At 38.6% G+C, this 22,058-nt stretch overlaps 1 protein-coding gene across 1 annotated transcript in view; it reads left to right on the top strand.

Moving 5' to 3' along the window:
* The window catches only part of LOC126481061 (RNA polymerase II-associated protein 1), a 199,529-nt gene that overhangs the window by 48,470 nt on the left and 129,001 nt on the right, over window positions 1-22,058 (top strand). Inside the window, exon 4 of the mRNA XM_050104543.1 lies at window positions 16,575-16,695. Coding sequence (XP_049960500.1) covers window positions 16,575-16,695 — 121 coding nt within the window. The remainder of the gene's footprint in view (window positions 1-16,574; window positions 16,696-22,058) is intronic.

The following is a 22,058-nucleotide window of genomic DNA, read 5'->3' as shown; positions in this document are numbered from 1 at the left end:
GATGAAGATGCGTGCACAGGATAGAGTAGCATGGAGAGCTGCATCAAACCAGTCTCAGGACTGAAGACCACAACAACAACAACAACCACCACCACCAATATGCTCTTGTCATTGTTAAGGCTCTTTGTAGCCTGTAACTCTTCTTTCTTCACATTACAAGCTAATGGTTTTGCTAGGTGCAGTTCTGTGTGCTCCCATGACTGATGCTGTTGATCGTATCCCAGTTGTCTCGAAGCACACTACCTCTTTGTTAATAAAAAAATGTCCAAAAGTTCCTCATGCCATTCTTGCCAAGGCTCTCCATGTTGCATGAATTTGCTCACAAAGGAAAGCTCATAGATATGATGTGCTTGGGTGTTGATGATTCGGCACTTACATTTCAGGAACTTTGGTATGTTCCCTTCATCATGGCACTGTGACAGAAAGGTGAGAAAGGGTGGCAGTCACGCTTTCTTCTTCCATCTTTGCTCAAGATGTTGGTCTCCTCCTCGCAGAAGTGTGGTACAAAACTGTTAAGGCTTTTGTGGTCACCTGCTGACAAATTGTCTGTTGGCTTCTGTTCTTTCTGTTGCTTCTTTGGCCAACATTTGTTTGGTGACTTTTCTGTCATTTCACTAGCTTGAGTGCCTGGCCTTGTGAAAGCTTCACCTTCCTCTGCTGGTGGTGGACTGGTGAAATGTCAGAAAAATCACCAAAGAAATGTAGGCCAGAGAACCAGAAAAAAGCCAACAGGCAATTTGTCAACAAGTCACCATGAAATCTTAACAATTTTATAATGTTTTGTTGTCTTTCTCTAGACAATGATAGGCCGTAGCTGACTTTAGCACCTTTTGTTTTATGTGGCATGTGTGTTTGACAGCACACTTGACAATGGTGCCACTGGTTTTTCTCTTGTAAATACTGCCACATTCCCAAGGAGTTCTATACAGTATATACATTGCTATCTACGGCCTGTGTCTGCTGCTGCTTGTTGCGTAGATACTTTTTTGCTGAAGCCAGAGGTCATAATGGTGGATGTAGGGGAGGGCAAATGTTGTTCAGTGATCTGAACGTGTAGCTTTCGGTGACCCTCCTTGGCCTTTCAGGGGATAATACTGCTCCCCCAACAGCACAAATGGTGGCCAAATTGTGGCATGTGTGGTGATTGTGGACATGTGAACAACATAAGAGAAACCGACAAAATCGTTCATTATTGACAGCCACATTGCTTCCTCTAATTTTCCCAGAAAGTCAGTGTGCAATGTTTCACCAGGTTGCTCCTGCTAAAACTAATGTGAGAAATGCTGAGCTGGGGCTATGCAGTTCTGGGTGCACACTTTGCACAGCCTGATCCCTTTCCAATAAATGTGACACCATTGCAACATTTCCTTTAGTGTCATCTCCAAATATGATTCACGAAGCAACTAAAAAACTCTGGTGGAAAGTGGATCCAGAATGAGGACCCGATAAAAATCCCTGTTGCTTTCAGTGAACTAGGGAACAATGAGAAATAAATATGGACTACTGGATCTGTCTGTTTCGGCAGGTGCTTCAGCCCAACCACTCTGAACTGCCGACTGTACACTACACTGTATCAGACTTCATCATTATGAGACAGAATTGCTTGCCAATACTTACCTTTAGGAATCAAAATGTGTACTATTGCTGGTAAACACATACATTATCTGATTGAAAGTATCTGGTCACCTCTATATAACATAGAATTGAACACTGGGAGTACTGTGTTGTCAGAAGAGAAGCAGTAACAGCTGAATAGGCTGGTCAAGAGAGATCAGTTACTTTTAATGTGGACTATTCATTGTATGTCACCCAACAAATCCATGAAGGACATTTTAGCGTTTCTAAAGCTACCCGAGTTGTCTGTTGGTGATGTGACTGTGGAGCGGAAATTTGGAGGAACCACTATAGCTAAACCAAGACCAAGTAGACCTCATTTACTGATGGACAGGGACTGTTGAATATTGCGCAGGTCAGTGTAAAAAAATCGTACAAAATCAGGAGGAGGAGTCACTTGTCAGCTCCACAGAGCTGCCAGCAGTCCAGCTGTCACAATGACTGTGCATAGGGAGTTAAAAAGACAGGGTTACGATGATCAACTTGCTCATGGATGACTGGTGACTAGAAACAAGTGATTTGGTGTGATGAATTCATACTATACCCTATGGCAATATGACATAAGGGTTTGGCGAATGTCTGGAGAACATTCCTTTCCATGATGTGTAGTACCAACAGTGAAGTGTGGAGGGTGTATTGTTATGACATTGGAGTATTTTTCATGGCTAGTATGCGATTCCCTTATTGCACTCGAAGAATGCTGACAGTGGAAGGATATGAACACATTTTACAGCATTTTGTAGTACAGTACAACAACAATTTGGAGATGATGACTGATCATGTCAGTACACTGTAGTGTAGTTTCAGCTCTCTAAGACTGCAGACATTGTGTGCAAGTTGTGTGTGTGTGTGTGCGTGTGTGTGTGTGTGTGTGTGTGTGTGTGTGTCCGTGCGTGTGTGTGGGCGCGCACGCGCGCGCGCGTTTGTGTGTGTGTGTCTACTGCTGACAAAGGCCTTAATGGCCGAAAGCTATGATTGTGTGAATCTTTTTATTGTACCTATAGCAACTCAGCATCTCTGCTATATGGTGAGTAGCAACTTTCCTTCTCTGGTATCCATCCTGGATTTTCCATTGTTTGATTTCAGTATCAATAGTCATTCATGTGTGTGGCTTCTTTCTTAAGATTGTTGGTACAACTGACTGATTTCATGTATAAACTTCTGTGTACAAAATTAAGTATCACTTCAAAACAGCACAGTTTAGTTGTAAACTCCGCATGTGTGTGTGTGTGTGTGTGTGTGTGTGTGTGTGTGAGAGAGAGAGAGAGAGAGAGAGAGAGAGATGTACAATCCACTCGTTCAAAAACCTCTGCTAGTGCCGAGCAAAATATGTGTGTCATTTGTAATATTACCTGTTACATAACTTTCAGTATGTAATTGTGTAGTTGATAAATTCACTGAGTGCAAATAAGAAGAAAGTAATACAGAAAGCGTATCAAGTTCCAGCAGGCAAACTGAGATTCTTTATGAGATTAACATTCCATTTTTGTTACAGTGTAACTATTCTATGCAACTCAAACTTTTTTCTTGCAAATATGCAAAATGAGCATAATTCCACAGCATTAGTAAAATGGTAATTGACTGCCAGATAACATCTCTTCCATAGAGAGAGTAGTCATTGTTCCCTTAGGAATGTTGATGAAGCAGTAGTTTCACCAGCTGACAAGGGAATACCGTGGTTGTAATGCCATATTGTTAGTATTTTGGGTGCATCCACTTTCAACCTGGCAAAGTACTTAACGTCTGTTCTCAGTCCATATGTTGGCAAGTGTGAACACTATATCTCTGATTTGGTGGATTTTATTTGACGATTGAAATATTTGAGGCTGGGTCCTTCAGATTTATTAGCGAGTTTTGATGTGGTATCTCTGTTTACATGAGTTCCTCTCGATGAGTCCCTTAGTTTGATTAGTGAAAAACTGGATGAAGAGCTGATGAAGCTTTGTTCTCATGTGCTGACCTCCCATGTTTTTTCTTTTTTTTTTTAATGGCAACATTTTTGAACAGAATGATGGAGCGGCTGTGGGTAGTCCTTTATCAACTGTTGTTACCAGTTTATTTATGAAGGACTTCAAGGATACGGCACTCAGGACTTCAACTTTGCAACCAACATGCTTCTGGAAGTATGTGGATGATATCTTTTTCGTCTGGTCACATGGATGTGATGCTCTCAACAGATTTTTGGAGCACTTCAACTGTCTTCATCCCAGTGTTAAATTTACCATGGAGGTTGAAAGTGATGCAATGCTTTCATTCTTGGACATTATGGTTTACAAAAAACGAGATGGTACTGTGGGACATAGTGTTCACCAAAAGCTGGCACACAAAGATTGGTATCTGCATTCTAAGAGTTATCAACCACCATACCCATCCATTGGTATTCTTAGGTCTCTGGTACGCATAGCATATGCCATTTCCGACGCAGCCAGTTTAACTCAAGACCTTGTGCATTTGATGACAGTTTTTAAGGAGAATGGATAGTTTGAGAAGCAGATTTGTCAGGTTATGGAATTTGAACCATCACCGGAGGTACATGAAGAGGAGCATAGATCGATAGCCTTTATTCCTTATGCTTCAGGCGTATCATTTAAGAGCAGAAGAATTTTAACAAGTTTTAATGTTAAGAGTTTGTTCCGTCCACCTTCCAAGATTAGGGGACTACTCAGCTCTTTGGAAGATGATTTGGGGCTTAACTGTACAAAATTCTGTACCAATGTGGGAAGGCTTACATTTACACAGTTCATGACAGGTGCGTGGAACATTGCCATCATAAGTGGGTACAATAATTGGAAAAATTGGCAGTAGAATAACATTGCTTAAATGAGGGACATGGTTCAAAATTTGACGAAACTGTGGTAGTTGCCAGCACTTCTGGTTTTTGGAACAGTGTCTATAAAGAGGCAACTGAAATTAGGTGGGCAGATAATTTAATTAGTAGAGACAGTGGGTTTCCTCTTAGCAGAACATCTAATCCTGTACTATCCCGCATCAACGTTCTTTGGTGCGGCCAATCCGAGTGTTCAAAAATCGTCTCTGAGTGCAACATATTGTTGATGCCGGTGTTCTATTAAGGGAGGCGCCATCTGTCCAGCCTTGGAGGGCAGAAACTGTGATGGGCGGCGCATACGCCATGTACAGTACAGAGGCATATATAGGATGTCAATTTTCAGCTTGGCATCAGTTTTCAACGGGACTCACCAGCAGAAGCAGTGTTCTCCTGAAGACAGCGAACAGTTGGATTGCCGATTTACTGAACCGAGTTGATTTTAGGATCTAGCAGCAAACTTGAAGAGACTTTCAAGGTTTATTACACCAGGAAAGCCTACAAAGTCACAGATAATTGACATTTACAGCTCAGACAGCAGTAACAAGGATAAAGTAAAAGAATAGATAGAGAATAACTGCACCGTTAGAAGGCTAAATTACAGAATCAAATGGAACAGTGGTGGGTCCCTAGAGGAACTCATCCCATACATCCTTTCACCTCTACCTGCTCCAGTCTGGTCACAAGCAATCACCTATCCCATCAAAGGCAAGGCTACCTGTGGAACCAGTCATGTGATCTATGAACTAAGCTGAACTAAGTTGCAACCACTGTACTGCATTCTATGTGAGCGTGAGAACCAACAAGGTGTCTGTCTGCATGAATGACCACAGACAAACTGTGGCCAAGAAACAGATGGACCACCCAGTTGCTGAACATGCTGCCCAGTACAACATTCTTCGTCTGTGTCATCTGTATCCTTCCTGCCAACACCAGCTTTTCTGAATTGCACAGGTGGGAACTCTCCCTGCAGTATATCTAACCTCCTGGCCTCAACCTTCATTATTCATTGTCCTTTACCCATAAATCACCTTCCCTGTTCCCATTCCAGAAATACAGGTGTTCTATTCCACCAGTGCACCCACAGTCTTTTTACTTGTCTCCTTTTCCACTCCCCCCCCCCCCCCCCCCCCCACCTGCCCTTTGTCTAAGTGCCAGACTGCACCTACCTACCCTATCTTCTTTCCACCTTGTCCTTGTATGCTCCCACAAGCAGCACTTTACTGTCCCCACCCCTATCATGCCATCCCTATGCCTCCCAGCCTCCTCCTTACCCCCAACACCCACATTGCTTCTCCCATCATGTGCAGTTACTCGCAGTCTGGCCTCAGCAGCCAGAGACATTGGTCTTGTGTGCGTGTGAGTTGCATTTGTGTGTGTGTGTGTGTGTGTGTATACGCGTGCGCCCTTGTGTTGTCTAATTCAGAAGAATGCATTTTGGCCAAATGCTTTGTTGTTTAGCAGTGTTTTTGTTGTGCTTGTCTGTGACTCAAAATTTCCAAACTATCCTTTTCATAATAAAGTAACAACTATCTACTACATTTTTGCGAACAACCTTGAAGTTGTGTTTACTATGAGCAATTTTCGCACTGAGTTCTGTTTTGAGAGTTCCAGCTTTCGTTTCCACAGAACCAACTCTAGCATCACCTCGTTTCCAGTCTGCTTCCACCTCATTTTTAAGCTTTGTTACTTCCTCTTTGTTTTTCATTATTCTTGTGTTACTATTTTCCGATTATGTTTTAACGTCTTTCGAAGTACTTTTTAGTTCAGCAATTTGGCCACCTAAGCCGCTAGTTAAAATGTTGGCTGTTTTGGTAATTCTGCCACCAAGGCTATTTGCTGTTTTGGTAATACTCCCACCTAAAGTACTAGCTAAAGTATTAGCTTTTTCAATTAATAACCGTGACAGTAATTCTACAATTTCACTGTTCAAGCCTACAGCTTCAGTTTAATCAAAACTATGGAATGGTGAACAAGCTCTTATATTAACATTGCCTATGGTCTCATTGTGATAAATCTGATCCTGTACTACCTCACTGTTGACTTTGGCTTCACTTTCATTACTGGTAATACTGCCATGTAAATTAGCAGCATTGTCTACTACTACCTGTTCCTGATTTTCTACTGGTACACTGTTTTGCTTACTATTACTCGCCGTATTGATAAATAAACTTGGAATGACAATTTCAGTCTTTACACTAAAATTTTAGTCTTTACATGACATTTAACTACAAACAAATAAAGGGAATAAACTATAAATGTATTTATCTCAATTGTCTGCAATGATGTAGTTCCATGCCACACACTTTTTTCTCCCCTCTTTGTGGTTAACATCTCTTCTCCTTTTGCATCAGTCCATTTCGGATTTATAAGCCAGTGTTTTCTTTTAAATTTTCTGTTGTATCAGTATCCATTATTGCATAAATCAACCTGAAACTCAAAATTCTGTTAGCAAAACTTCATCAGCAGGGCAGCTGTAATCCAAGGAACCACCACCACAATTGAAATATAATGGTGCTTTCTTGAGTGTAACAGTTAGAAGAAGAATCCTCATCTTTGGTTTTCAGTGATCTTTGATGCTGTTTTGGCTCTAAAAGAATTATGAGTATTGCACCACCAAATTTGCTGCAACTTCTGGAGCTGTTCACTGTGTAGTAAATGATTTGTTATGCCAAGAGAAATTTTAAGTAAACAATTGGACACCAAGTTTCATTTTCAGAAATACACATTTATTGTGCAAAATGGATACAAAACTGTAACAGAACCAGCTCCCAAAAACTGGCACACAAAAATTGCTTTAAAACTGAGACCCTGATGGCTGATTCTCCACTGCTTGTATATTGTTTAGTCATTCACTGGTTAAGTAATCCAGTATAACAGACAGAAAATTTATGGATTACAGTCAAAAACTTGTTGATGTGTATAGACTGACATTACAAAATTAAATATTAACTTGCTCCTCCTATGCTGCGACAATAAGCTTTACTTGGTTCTTAGTTTTCAGTATGAAAATTCATGAAATGTTTTCGATAACAGTGCTTTTTATAAAATTGCTTTCATGAAGATTATTAATTTGAAAATGTTCTCAACATGTGAATATTTTCTTTACACAGGTACTAATAAGAAGCTAGTTTCACTTCTTGTGAAAGGTATTCTGGAATTCAAGTATTGAATGGTAACAGTCAAACCAGAGCAAAGGTCTAATGAAATTAATGACAGTATAATAAACTTAGCTTTAAAATGATCAGAAAAAAGAAATAAGATTGTTACAAAATTTCTATAAGCCTTTAAATGTGGCAGCCCGACACCTGAGACCAACATTTCATGTCATACTTATCCTAATGATCATATATAGGTAGATTCCAGCATTTTTTAAAAGTTTATATTGAGTTTTAAAGAATGAAATTAGAGTTTTTGAACTTAAGGCAATTGGTCATTACATGCTGTTGAGGTCTTGTGTGAGAGTCTGGTATCAAAGCCATACTGAGAGGTCGCAAGTGTAAATTGCTTACCTGGTGTAAAAGTAAACAGAAAAGAATGTGATTTTGTACAACTTTTTGAGTTTAGGAGACCAATCAAATTTGGTGGCCTTCTTTCAGAGCAATTTGGAGGGTACGGAATTTGGACAGCAGTATGGCTACATTTGCTGTAGTAGTAGATTTTATGTAGGACAGGTTGCACTTATTTTAGAGTCATCTCTACCAGTTGATTATCGGTTGTTTTGGTGTTAACTAATGCGAGCTTGTGGCTTGCTTGCTTACTTAGTAGGTGTCTGAAGAAAGGCACATTTTTGTTCAGAGAAATAAATTTGTCCAATTTACAGCACAGATTGTCTGACTCCGTCAAATAACATTGCTAAGTTGCTTCAGTGTTGATACTACATGGTATCTATTATAATGTCATCCAGGTACTCTGCACACTGCATGTTGTCCTCAATTAGTTATTTTCCTTGTGTGCAAAATATAGCGGCAATGCTGTTGACACTGAACAGCTGTTATGTTTGTATCTAATATACAAGGTATTCATTTTAACTGAAGACATTAAGTTACCTCAGAAACTACACATTGGATCAAAAAAAGTTGTCTCAGAGGGGAACATCCAATGGTACGACACTCAACTTGCCACCCCATACCATGTGTGGGTGAGGGGGGGGGGGGGGCAACTTAGAAATCTTCAATTTCAATAGGTACCCTCATTTTTTATTGCAGATTATGATTCTACAGCAAAATCTACGTATGTTTTGTCTGAAGCACTTTCTGCATTTCGCCACAGATGGCACTGTAATCAGAGGAATAGAAGTGGGTACACAATCGTAATTTATGACTTGATACTCAATAGCTTTTGAATTTCCAATGGCATGTGGGACCTCATCTCCATGATGCAAGGGTAGGACAGGCCAGTTCTCCATAACTTGTAATTGTAAACCCCATTAGCAGTATTGTATTCCTCTGACATATCGAACAGAAGACAAGTTGATGTGCCACTGTGACTATGTAGCGAACTACGATGTATTGTAACTGGCAGTACATTGTGACCAGAGCTCATGTCTCATGCAGACATTGAACAGATAGCAGGTCTAAACATTATATACTTGCACAATGTTTATTGCTTGCACACCTATCTATCATTTGAAGACCAGACATACAAGTGGATGATGAGTGTTGCAACTAGAGAGGAAAAAATTGAAATGACCCTGATTTGCAGAGAATGTAGGAGAAATGTTGAAGCTGCCGTTGCCTTGTATGCCAAGCGTTGTCCTGAGAAAGCTCACTCTCATTCATTATTTTACAAGGTTGCCAATGCATTTAGTCTGATGGCAGCATACAGACCGGCAAAAGGAAATGAAGCCAACATGTTATAAGAGAAGCTAATGAAATAGCTGTACTAGTTACAGTGCACCACAACCTACGGGTAAGTACCCAGCAATTACATCATGATTCCCATTTGTCTATAGGTAGTATTGTCACAATACTACATCATCATAATTATCATCCATAATACATTTCACTGCGTCAAGAACTTCATGGTGCCAATTTCCATAACTGGGTAGTGTTTTGTGAATGGGCATGTCAACAAATGTAAACGATCCTCACATTCATTGCCGAGGTACTATTTTCCAGTGAGTCCATGTTCACAAACCGTGGTAGTGTTAACCAGCATAACACGCATTACTGGAGTGTAGGCAATCCCCACTGGTTACAGAAAGTTGATCGTCAACGTCCATGGTGGGTTAACGTATGGTGTGGCATTTTCTCATTGGCATGTTGAATGGATGCAAATAATGAACATTTTTGGAACAGGAACTACTTCTGCCAGTGCAGTATGTTGCCCTGGACGTTTGACAATGTATGTGGTTTCAGCATGACTGTTTGCGGCACATTATGCAATTGAAGCACGGTAAGTATTAGACCACGTTTACACTGGTCAGTGTGTGGTGGTTCCACCTACTTTTATTTCTTCATTTGTTGATTGTCCTCGGTGTTGATGCACTCCATTGCTACACTGACTGAAAAATGGGTTGTGGATTCTGACCCACACTACTGTAAATCATGTAGCCGATGGGTGCACATTTGCGTTTCACAGTACTGTAATTTTCCCTTTGCACAACCCCCAATATTATACAGTTATATGGCCAGTGCACTGTTTAACTTTTGATAAGCCTCATTAATAGTTAGCAGGTGAAACTCCACATACTGCTACAACTATTTCTTGTTGAACAACTACAAGCAGTACAACCTAACCACAAATTTCATATTTCTTGAAGAATAATCATATACGTATAGAGCATACACTGTCACTGTTTTTACACATGGCCTAATTGTTTAACACTTATTCCACAATTAATTTGAAGCATGATTGTTGTTCTAACCAGCACAGGTTACTCATCAGAAAATCGGCTGTGAGATTTTTGAAATTTTTGAAAACATAGTCAGCAATCTTAAAAGTAGTTAAAATTGAAATTTAAAAGAGTCTTGATTGCAACCTTGTTAAAATATTTTTTTATTGGGGTGAGTGACCGGTTTCGACTCAATGGAACAGTCATCTTCAGACTCCATAACTCGTGTAACGAGCATTGAGGGTCGACGGAACTCATCTAGCAGTGTCCATCCACTGAACTGGAGTCTGAAGATGACTCTTTATTAGAGTCGAAACCGGTCACTCACTCCAATAAAAAAATATTTTAACAAGATTGCGATCAAGACTGTTTTAAATTTCAATTTTAAATCGGGCGTGGACTGACTGTCTTGTGACCAAAAATCGGGGCTTTATATATCATCACAATAATAGGTGCTGAAACTACACATTGTTGAAAGTTAAATTTACAGACATTACAATTAAAACTTAACTCACTCAATTAACTGAATACATCGAAAAATTGCATCCTCTTAACAGTTCCTTCTACTACAAGATTTAGGCATAATTGTTTGTTTAAATCTTGAAATTAACAAATATAGTTATGCAAACATTACTTTTGACAAAACTGTTAATTACTTTGGAATTAATGAAGGGCTGGTTTCACTAACATGTTTTTGAATAGAGGCAATTAAATACTTTGAGATTGCTATTGTTTCATCTCCCAAATGTTTATAATTAGTACAGAATTTATATTTGTTTATATGTCAATGATAGAATTTAAGTTATGAAACAATTACTGATTTCGCCATATAATGAAAGTTACTAACTAGGAATAGCCAAAATAAATTAGAAAATCAAATACATACATAAACCCAAGCACAAAATCAGCTCTGTTGTTAAATCCTTTAGAACTGAGTTCCAACCTTTCTCTTTTTCGAAAATACAGATTATATTCATGTATGTTAATGGTAAATTGTAAAAAGGGAAGAAACGAATCTAAGGAGGCAGATGGCAAAACAAGAGGGGAATTAAAATTATCCCATCTTGCTTCGTCACAAGTGGATCACCTGGGACGGCCTTATTAATTGGTCTGCTACGGTACTGGATTTCATTCTGTGGGGATATTTAAAAGATAAGGTGTACCAGAAAGTGCCAAAAGGCTGTGAAGATGTGGTCGACTGCATCACAAATGCCTGTGTCCTGTGTACAGTCGTTTGAAAAGCAGATCACTAAGTGTATTGAAGTTGATGGTACTACATTGGAACTCTTATTCTAATTGGAAAAATAGAGTAGTGATTGCGTCGAGTTACAGCCACATTGGCGGGTCAGATAGTCCCCTGTTTGCTATGTCAGAGGAATAAAACATTGCAAGTGGGATTTCCAATTAGGAGTTATGAAATACTATCCCGTCCTACCCTCTCAACACATAGGTGGGCTCCCATGTGCCATTGGATACTCAAGGGCCATTAGGTAGCATGTCGTAAATTACAATTTTGTGCTCATTTCTGTTCCTTCGATTACAGTGCCATCTTTGACAAAACGAAGAAAATGCTTCAAACAACACATATGTAGATTTTGCCATAGAATTGTAATATGGAATAAAAAATGGGGGTTCCCATTGAAGATTTGGAAGTTTCATGATGCCACCCACGCATGGGTTGGGGTAGGGGGATTGAGGCTGGTATCATTGGATGTCCCCCTCCAAAACAAACAAATTGGAATCATAAACTTTTTTTATCTTATGTGTAACTTTCAAGACATTTCAGTGTCTTCAGTTAAAATGAACACCTTTTATGGCACATTTCTGCATCAACTGGAAATTTTGGATGTGCATAGGCAAAACTGATTTTTGAAACTATTTCAGCTCTGGATATTTTGTCCAGTAATCCATGAGTGGCTGGCAGCCTTGAAGTCCCTACCAATTAACATTGTTCTACCCATGGGCTGAAGGAAATGGGTGTAATGATCCCCAAGTCATGTAGCGTATCTTATTCAATTTAAACCATTTTGTGCAAAGGGAATGGCATTTTTTGTGCTTGTGAGAAATTATAGTTTTTACGTAACATACATTAACAGAATCTTAAATCTGAAAATGGATAAGGTAAAAGCATTTCAACCAGATATGTTAATAGTTGGAGGGGCCAATACTGTGAGAAAACTTTGTCTTCTACAAGTATTACAGTTATTTATAATAGTTACGTGGCCAGCAATCTTGGAAGTTATGAGTGACCACTCAATATTGTGCTAAATGCAGATAGTGTGCCAGTCAGTGTCTGAGTTAATCAGTGGCACGGCAACATAGATATCCACTTGAAATTTTACATCACCTTAGTTAATTCATAATATGAGCGGTAAATAATATTTCACCTCATCCTTCAGTTTCAAATACCCTCATTGTCCTCCTTATTGGTGCATAGTACTGCTGTGCCACTAGGTTTCCAAAACACTCAGCTGACCAGTGACCCTATGTACAGTAGGTAAAGCATAATGTGTCCTGCTGTCTGTGAGCATGAGTACTGAATGTCTGAAAGACTAAGGTTTCTGCTGCTTTGTGTATATAAGTAGGATACCTCACCATTCCTGGCAGTCAGTAATGTGTAACTTCTGAAGATAATGACAGTGATAGTTATCAAAAGCTCAAGAATTATAAATCAGTTGACATAGCTTGAAAACTGAGATTATTTTATCCAAATTTTAACTCAATCTATGTGACACACTCTTGCCCGGAATAAATGGTACATACAGTGTTTTCATATTATTGACAAAGATGTTTTTTATTTTGTTATTCTGATCACCAACCTTTGGTGTACCAAAGCCCAGTGGCACCTGCCTCCTTTATTAGTTATTTGGAAGCACAGAAATTAAGGCTGAGCATTCTTCCTGTATCAGCTGTCTGAAGTTTCTACAATTATTATCAGCTCATGTACATATGTCAAACACAGCACTTGGCAAGAGAAATTGAAGAGCTGATTACAAAAGAGCTTTTGTCAAAAATTTGCACTTTTCAGGAAAATAACAAAACATTGTAAATCATTGTATATTGTCTTGTTCTCAGTTATATTTGTTACCCTACTTCCCAGGCATATGAAAACATTCTTATCACATTGAACTAATTTGCATTTTAGCATAAGTACAAAAATTTGTTTTTGAAGTACAGACCTATCTGACACGCACTGTTTTTGCCAGAAAAGGTAGATGGTGCAAGAAGGAATGATGTGATAGCTGCCTTAGATATAATTTATTAATCCCATGGTATGCTAATGTTTTACTGCATAAATGATTAAATTACATTAAGATGCATAGAACTGAGCAAATCAAACTTTCAGTGGTCCTTTCTACTACTGTACTCAGATTCAGCTACAACCAAATTCAATGTATCTTCTTCCTCTCCAAAGGCAACCAATGATTTCTTTGGTGCTTGCTTATCAAGAAAGGATGGCGACTGGAAGGGCATCCGGCCACCCTCCATGACTAACGTTGCCATAAATCCGTATTAACAACACAGACCTGGCAGTAGCTGAAGTAGGCTCCTGATACAACAACTCGTCAAGAAAGGAAACCAGATCTTGATATAATGAGCTTTGGAGTTTTTAAGCTTGATTACACAGTTGTAAAGTTGACTGAAAGCCATCTCATGTGAAATCTTCACTGTGTTTCAAATTGCAGCCATATACCAAGATCCTGTATGATTGTACCACAAAAACTGTAGCTCTTGGATGCCTCTATTTTATCCATCTTTAATCCTTTCAGGTTAACTCTTTGTCTACACAGATGGTTTGAAGTAATGATCAATAGCTTTTTTTCATGTTTAGTATCAATGACTGCTGTACCTGGCAGATCATGAAAGGTGTAGGATGTTACAGTTCAAAGAGAACTGTATTTTGATACACATTCAGAAAAATGAATAATGAGAAACCCTTGGTTTAAATAAGGATATGTTAAAAATCTTCAGTAAGATCTTTGAGTGCCCAAGGAACTGCACAAGGCTTGTTATTGTGTTTCCCTCTCACATATTTTGGAGAACTTGTGAGATCCAATGCTGCTGTATAGTGCATAGTCAACATTGAGAGACTGCATGGGAAGGCATGAATGGCTCTCAGTGTACAGGTAGCTCTGTTGTAGTAGCGTCAGCAGCTACTCAGACTTTGTGATAAAGACAGGGCTCATGTACAAAACGGTACCAGACAGTGAACTTTCACAATCACCACCACTTGCTCCTTCTCCATGCACAATTTTGCATGACCTATGGGGTTTCACACTAGCAACTGTAATAAGGCTATCCAAATGTGAGTCTTGAACAGTTTTTGACTTCATTAATTCCATTCTCTACAAAAAGGTGTTCCATTTGTTCAGTTGTTGGCTGAAAGCGTCACAATCTTATGCATCTGCAGTAAATGCTCAATCAGTTCACATACTTATGTTCCTGTCAAGTAAAGCAGATGGAAAATTTTGCTGGTGGAGAGAAGGAAAGAATGGAAGCAGTGACTACATCCAATCACCTTCAAGACATTTGTGGAACATTTTCTGCCAACAGAGCTTATGTGTTACTCGCCCGATCAGATTTTTCTTATTTACAGTTTTTTTTACTGTCTTTTTTGGCGTGTCTGATTTGTAACCAGCTGGATCACTGTCTTCAGAATTCATTACAGAACAAGAAACAACAGACCTTAAACTGGCTAAGGCTAGTTACAAAGGTCCCAAAAGTTACTAGGAAGACATTAATAACTATTGAGATTGCATTATTGCCAATTTTCACACAAAAATAGTCCATGGGAGATAACAGAGCCTGCTTCTGTCAGAAACATTTTTGGCAAGGGTTGTTTTTATAGAACCACGTATCTCTAAGTGGCAATAATTCAGGACCAGATTGTTTTTGTCATGATGAGTTTCAGATTTTGCTACTAGATTGTACTGAAACCCCAGAAAAATTACAAGGACTGTTTTTTAAACTCTTCAGTTATTCCCCTTCATATAATTTTTTTCCCATCATGTTCACATAAAGCTCACTGGAGAACAGATAAATGAAAAATTAAAACAATTACAAACATGTTTTTGGTTTTGGTCTTCCTCCATTAGCAATTGGTTAAACTTTTATTTTTGTTTGCAATTTGGAACTGCCAAACCAGGTTGCAAAAGGTGCAATAGGTGAGACACTGGACTTCTATCACTGAGTCTCTTAAATAACTTGGGATGAATGCTGATTTGATATGCTTCCTCAAACAAGATCACGGAAAAATTTTCCCTTGCCCTTATGCTCTGTCTCAAATGAACTCTTTGCTTAGATTTTTTCCATGGATCCACAACGAGGAGATCATCATTGGTTGAATAACTAAACCCAACCTCCTTTCCTTCCCTCTAACCTAAAAATGTGTTCTCAATGCCTAATCTTCAATGAGGCATTAAATATAACCTTCCTCCCACTTGTTTGGAGCTAAAACATTTCCCATTACTCATGCCTAGTCTTCACTGTGTTTCTGTTTCTAGTAGTATCTGCAGTATACTATTGATATTTATGCATTTACCTTACTATAAATGCCCCAGCAGTGAACTGACTTCAGTGGAACATTTACTCTGACCATCAAATCTCCATGAATGTGTATATTCATCATCATCAATAAGAAGTTTTAGTTTTGCCTTAAAACAATGAGCTTTAAACAGTCTTAGCAAGTGTATGTATTCATTTTTACGGAGGCAGCCAGATTAAAAGTTTCATCGGTATGAAACTTCCTCAAGACGATTGAACTCTCCTTTCTAGGTATAATTTTTGAGTTAATACTCTCCATGATTTCCTCTCCATTTACCAAAGGTCTTAACACATGAGCTGTGTTACATTTTTTGTGGTTGATTAGGGCACATGTAAATTTTTGAAAAAAGTGTAGCACTGCTACCTCTGAATCATTTTCTGTGTCTATTGTTTCTCCTGCAATTGGAAATCTGTGACCTACTGTGTGTTCATGTACTGAATGTTCTGAATTTAGCCCACATACATTTACACAGATATAAGAAAGCTCACCAACATAATTACATAATTATAGTTTAGCAGAGTTTTTTTTTTTTTTTTTAAGGAGTGAAGGTCAAATTAGTCTGAAACAAAGTATCTATCATGGTGAAATTACTTCCTCACACTACTGTTGTGCATCTTGTAAAAAATTCATCAGTAAAGAAAGTACATTTCTTAGTATGATGGTATCTTTCACATAAACCTTTTTACAATAATGAAAAAGATAGATACTAGTGATAATGATGTTTCAGTTGTTAAACTTTGTACCTCAATTTTCAGCTAAAACCAAGAGGGAAGAGCATATTTTCACAACAAGTTGCAAAACTTGAGGGGTCCATCAAAACGGACAAATCTGAACCTGAGAAAGTTAACAAACTTTCTGATTCAAGGCAAATCTTTGGTAAGCTGGGACAGTCAACTTTCATTTTATTTTTAGTTCTCCAGTTATTTATGCCTTCATTTGAGGGTGGCTTTCACATTAATGTAATTTTGTAGTCAGTGTAATTTCATATTCTTTATTTATATGCCACTTAGTGTGGAAATATCATCCTATTTTGATGGAAATGAATGAACATTTAAAATTTGGACCACTGATGAAAACATGGAATGAAATATAATATATGTGTATGAACTGATCATTACCGTCAATTGGAAGAGATGTTGAACATAGAAAAGTGTGCAGTAAAGAATGATACATTGTATAGCTTTCACAAAATGTTCTCCAGAGCTATCTCTCTCTCTCTCTCTCTCTCTCTCTCTCTCTCTCTCTCTCTCTCGCACACGCCCACACACACACACACACACACACACACACACACACACACACACACACACACACAGCCACTATTTTCTCCTGATGCTTCATCCTAACTGGGATTCTGGCTGTGTGAATGGAAAAGAGAAGTAACAGAATGGGAGGTGTGTAAGAATGATTGAAGCTTATTCAGCACATTTAGGTACATACAAGAAAGATGGGAGGTGCCTTCATGAAGGGGTGGGGTGCTGTAAGAAAATTCTGAGGAAAGAAAGTGTAAGGGGAAGTTGGAGGATCTCGGTATTGGAAAGAAATAAGGAATGGGTAAAATGCACGAGCTAGGGCAAAATATAAATGTAACAGACAGAATATGGAGCTGCCTTGGGGTGGGCAGTCTGGGGGCTGTAGGGTTGCAGAATGGTGTGGGAACAGCTGAATGGGGGGAAGCAAGCAGAGTACAAGACACTGTTAGGGTGTTGCAGGGAGAGTTCCTGTTTGTGCATTTCAGAAAAGCTGATGGCAGGAGGGAAGGATCCTGTATGGTACATGGTCTGAAGTGCCCATTGAATTTATCAGTATGATATTGAACAGCATGAATTATCATTGGCTTCAGTTTCAGTTGCCATTTATCTGAGTGGATAGGTAGTAGTTTCCACGTAGAACATTGTGATATTATTCCAGAAAAGTTGGTAAGTTGCTTTCATAGGCTAGAATAGGAGGTAATGAGTGATTATAGGTGACTGCTCTTTCGCACAGATCTTCCATAGGATGTGACCCGTGGACTGTGGAAAAGGTGATATGGATCTACAATTCAGCAGGTTGCTTTTGTTTTCCTTCTTGTGCATTGGTGTGACTCTTACAACTTGCCAGGCTTTAGGTTCAGATCTTTTAGCAAGGGAGCAGTTTTATATGATTGCTAAAAATGAAACCATTTCATCAGCATACTCTTAAAGGAACCTAATTGGTATAAAACCTAGACTGGAAGACTTGCATTTATTAAGTGACTCACAGTGCCTAATAAAGGACTTACTGATTGTGACATTAAATAACATGAACTTAAAGAGTGATTGAAGAAGGCAACAAACAGTACATTCATTGTGAAAGCTGTAAGAATTTTATATGAAGTTTCAAGATAGTAGTTACAAAAGCTGCTACAGTAAAACTTGCTCAAAACAGAATTGCCTGGGACTAAAATAATTCTCCAAATTGGACAAGTTTCCGAATTACACAAAACTGACTGGGCTACGTAAATTTTGTCAGTTACCATGCACAAAAGTATAATAAAAATTTTTAATTGTGCATATACTGTGTTTATGTACCTTCACTCCAGCACAGTAGATGTTCAGTTACTGTATATTGAACAATAGAATACTGGACTATTACACTAATTAATAAATAATACAGCATTTCTATATTTTTACTTGGACTTTAAATTTGTTTATTATTGTATGTACGTACATATTATTCCCATGTTTATTTGCTGTACTTTTCATTTTTTTCGCCACATATCAAGGAAGGAAACTTATTTTAATTTCCTGTTCAAAATTGTTTTTTCCAGGCATTTTTTTGCACCATACAATAGTTCCAACAATTAGGGAGAATTTGTGTGTGCTGCAAATTTCATAACATCATTTATGCATGGAATGGCTTCTTCAAATGTATTAATTTTTCTAGGGATCTATTTTGCTCCTCTTCTTCTTCCTTTGTTTCTCCTTCATCATCTTCTGTGTTGCGGATTTCTATTAAATCTTTGAATGTAATCATCTGCATTACATGAAATGTTTTGCATTTTCATTAATTCAGCAATTGCTGCTGCATTTTCTTGTACTTCAATGACCACAGAAGCATCTTGTTCTTGACCCCCAAACCCCACTTTAGTGAAGCACTTCGTGACAGTCTCGTGTTTTATTTTTTTTACTGCCAAGCCAATCCAATTTACTGCATCCAGGACAGAAACTGACCATGCAGGAGCAAACGCACTTTCGGCTTCTTCAACACTAAGAATAAGAGATTGCATCAGTAATCGCCTGTAATGACACTTGAAAGTGTAAATAACCCCTAGCCCATGGGTTGTGCGAGGATGGTTGAACCTGGAGGGAACCAAGCCAATTTCACGTTTGATAACGTTACTTTTGGGTTGCAGGTTGCATTGTCTAGGAAAAAGAGAACGTGTTGATTTTCTTTTTTCGTTTTGGCATTGAAAGAGCCCAGTCATTCTTCCATAAGACCACTCATCATCCACACCCTTTTATTGCTTTGCCATGTGACTGGAAGCTTACTGACGTCTATGTTTTTGAAATAACATAGTTCAACGTCTTTCCAGTTACCAGTGGCTTCTCCATTTCACCTAACATGTTTCTGAACAGCAGTACAGTGAGTCTTTCCTTGAACATTTTTCCTCTGGTGCACTTTTCACCTCGCATTGCCAGAAATTTTGAAGACACCGCACAATAAAGCAGTCCCATTTCATCGGCATTGAACACGTCTTTTGGGTCATAATTCACAATTAAGTTGCACAGTATTGTCTTCCATTCTATTGCTACACATTCCGGCACATCCTTAGCTTCCCCACACACTTCATTCCACACAATGTTGTGCCTAGCTTTGAAACTGACTAGCCATCCTGTGCATGCCTTAAACTCTGTAACTCCAAGTTTTTTAGTGACTTTCAGAGCCTCACTTTGCAACATGGGTCCAGATAAAAGTAAGTTTTTTGTCCGCGCACTTATGAACAATTCCCACACCATTTCGTTAATTTCTTCATTTCCAGTCTTCTTCGCCTTTCTTTTCATCTGCTCGCTCCCTTTCATCCATTCATCCCGAATCTTATCCTTGTTTCTTAAAGTCTGATAATTTTGTGTTTTGTCCTTCTCACTTGACTCGATTACATTAATCTTTTTGTTAAGTGTTAATGATACATACTGTTTGTATCTCTTAAAGTGCTACTAGTCATCTGAAAATAATAACCTTGCCAGGTAAAACCACTGTGTAACATAACAATATCCACCTCTTTCACTGTGCACATTGCAGCAGAGTGTTGTTAGATATGCAACAATGTTCCTGTATGTGCCGCTTTGCATCAATAATGAGGTAAACAAGAAAGCCGACAAACAGAGTGTTGATGAATGAACCGTTTCCTCTGATGTACTGTACCGACACTCAGCATAACTTATTGAGTGTTGCACAGAGCAGCACAGTTTTGGGCTCACACCAGGAGCACCACACTGCACTGGACCTCTTTTCTTGGTTTTGAGCCGCTTAACAGAGGTGTTAAAAGCAATGCCCTTGTAGAGTCGTGAATAACTAATGAACTTTAATACAGCAGTACTGTATAGGCTCTTTTACGCATTATACAATGAATTTTTAAGTATGTTCTAAGATTTGCTTTCCGTTTCTGTGTTAGGCATATTCTGCTTTATACAAAAAATCAGCATATAAAAGTTAACTGAATGCATTGGGACTGTAATACTTGTACAGTTTGGCCAGATTTCTGAATTATACATGTGCCAATTTGAGCAAGTTTTACTGTAACTGATGGCAGTGTAATCACAATACATAATGACTGTAAATAGTATTCTTAAGTCTGGAGTGATCAGCTCTGCTGTTGGAATGTAGAAAGAGTTAGAGTATCGAGGGAACAGGTTGAAATCGGGTATGCCTTTGAACAACTTGTGTTTCTGATATTTGAGTACTACAGATTAGAAGATGGTATTATGGCTAAAAGGCACAATTTTCAAACACAATTTAATGTTCCAAAAGGATCAGATGTGAGAACTATTTTCAAGCTCTTCACCAAATTTCAATGAACAGCCAGCAAAGTTGATGACCTGGTGGGAAATGTTGGCCCTAGGGCAACTCTAGTCCCTCCTGAAAATGTTGCCGCAGTTTTTGGATCTATTCAGAAACACTGAAGGGAATCAGTCTAACAGCAGCAGAAACTTGTTTGAAGTGTCCCACAACGCATACAGTAATGAAAAACAGTCTGCATGTTTCCATTCGAAAACCAGTCACCAGTACTCACTGTGTTACTATGGGCTGACATTGTGAACAAGATTCTCGCAGTGATTTGTAATGAAGGAAACAGATGAAGCACACTTCCACCTGAATGTATTGACAATAAACAAAACTGGTAATTTTGGCGTTCTGACAATCCCCATTTGTGTAAGGTGACACCATTGCATTCTCCCTATAGGGTGATGCCAATGCATTCTCTCAAGGTTACTGTTCGGACTGCAGCATGTAGTGGAGGGATTATCAGCTCTTTTTTTCATGTGAGAATTGATAACTAGTGAATGTCACATTGCAATTTTGAAACAGTTTATCATCTCACAGCCCATATTGAAGGATTGACCTAGTGGTTCATGCAACAACTGGCCCGACCACATCACAACAAAAAAGTGCTTTGCTTTCTTGACTGACATTTCAGGGATAGAGTCATTGTGTTGAATTATCCCAAATTTATTGGCAAAGGCATGGTTGGATTTTCATGTTCATCTCATGTGACTCATTGTGACTATCTTTTGTGGGGCGCATCTACTAGAATTATCCCAACATGCTGGACGTGCTTGAATCATTGATCTGCATCACAGCTGAACCCATTTCCATCGAGAAACTGCAAGACATGATGGCAAAGTTCATTGTTCATTTGTGCTACTGTATCTCTACTGTGGGCAGTGAATATTTTGAAAAGATTGTGATGTGATTGTAAAGACTGCTTCCAGAAGATGAGTTTATTTAATGGTTACTGATACGCTCTGTAAAGAGTACAGTGCTGTCTTGTAGCAGTTTTTGTAACTACTATTTTGAAACTTTTATATAAAATTCTTACAGCTTTGACAATAACCCTACCATTTGTTGCAATCTTCTATCAATCATTGTCTTCATGTCATTGTACGTTAAAATCAGTGATTCTGTTGTTGGACACCCTGTTAGCTTCTTCCATGCATTGTAGGTATTTAGTCCCAAATTACTCACGTTGGCAGAAATCTGGAGGTATGAGTGTTTCTTGC

This window comes from Schistocerca serialis, chromosome 5 (genome assembly GCF_023864345.2).
Source record: "Schistocerca serialis cubense isolate TAMUIC-IGC-003099 chromosome 5, iqSchSeri2.2, whole genome shotgun sequence".
Lineage (NCBI taxonomy): Eukaryota > Metazoa > Arthropoda > Insecta > Orthoptera > Acrididae > Schistocerca > Schistocerca serialis.
This window is presented reverse-complemented; position numbering and strand designations above follow the sequence as displayed.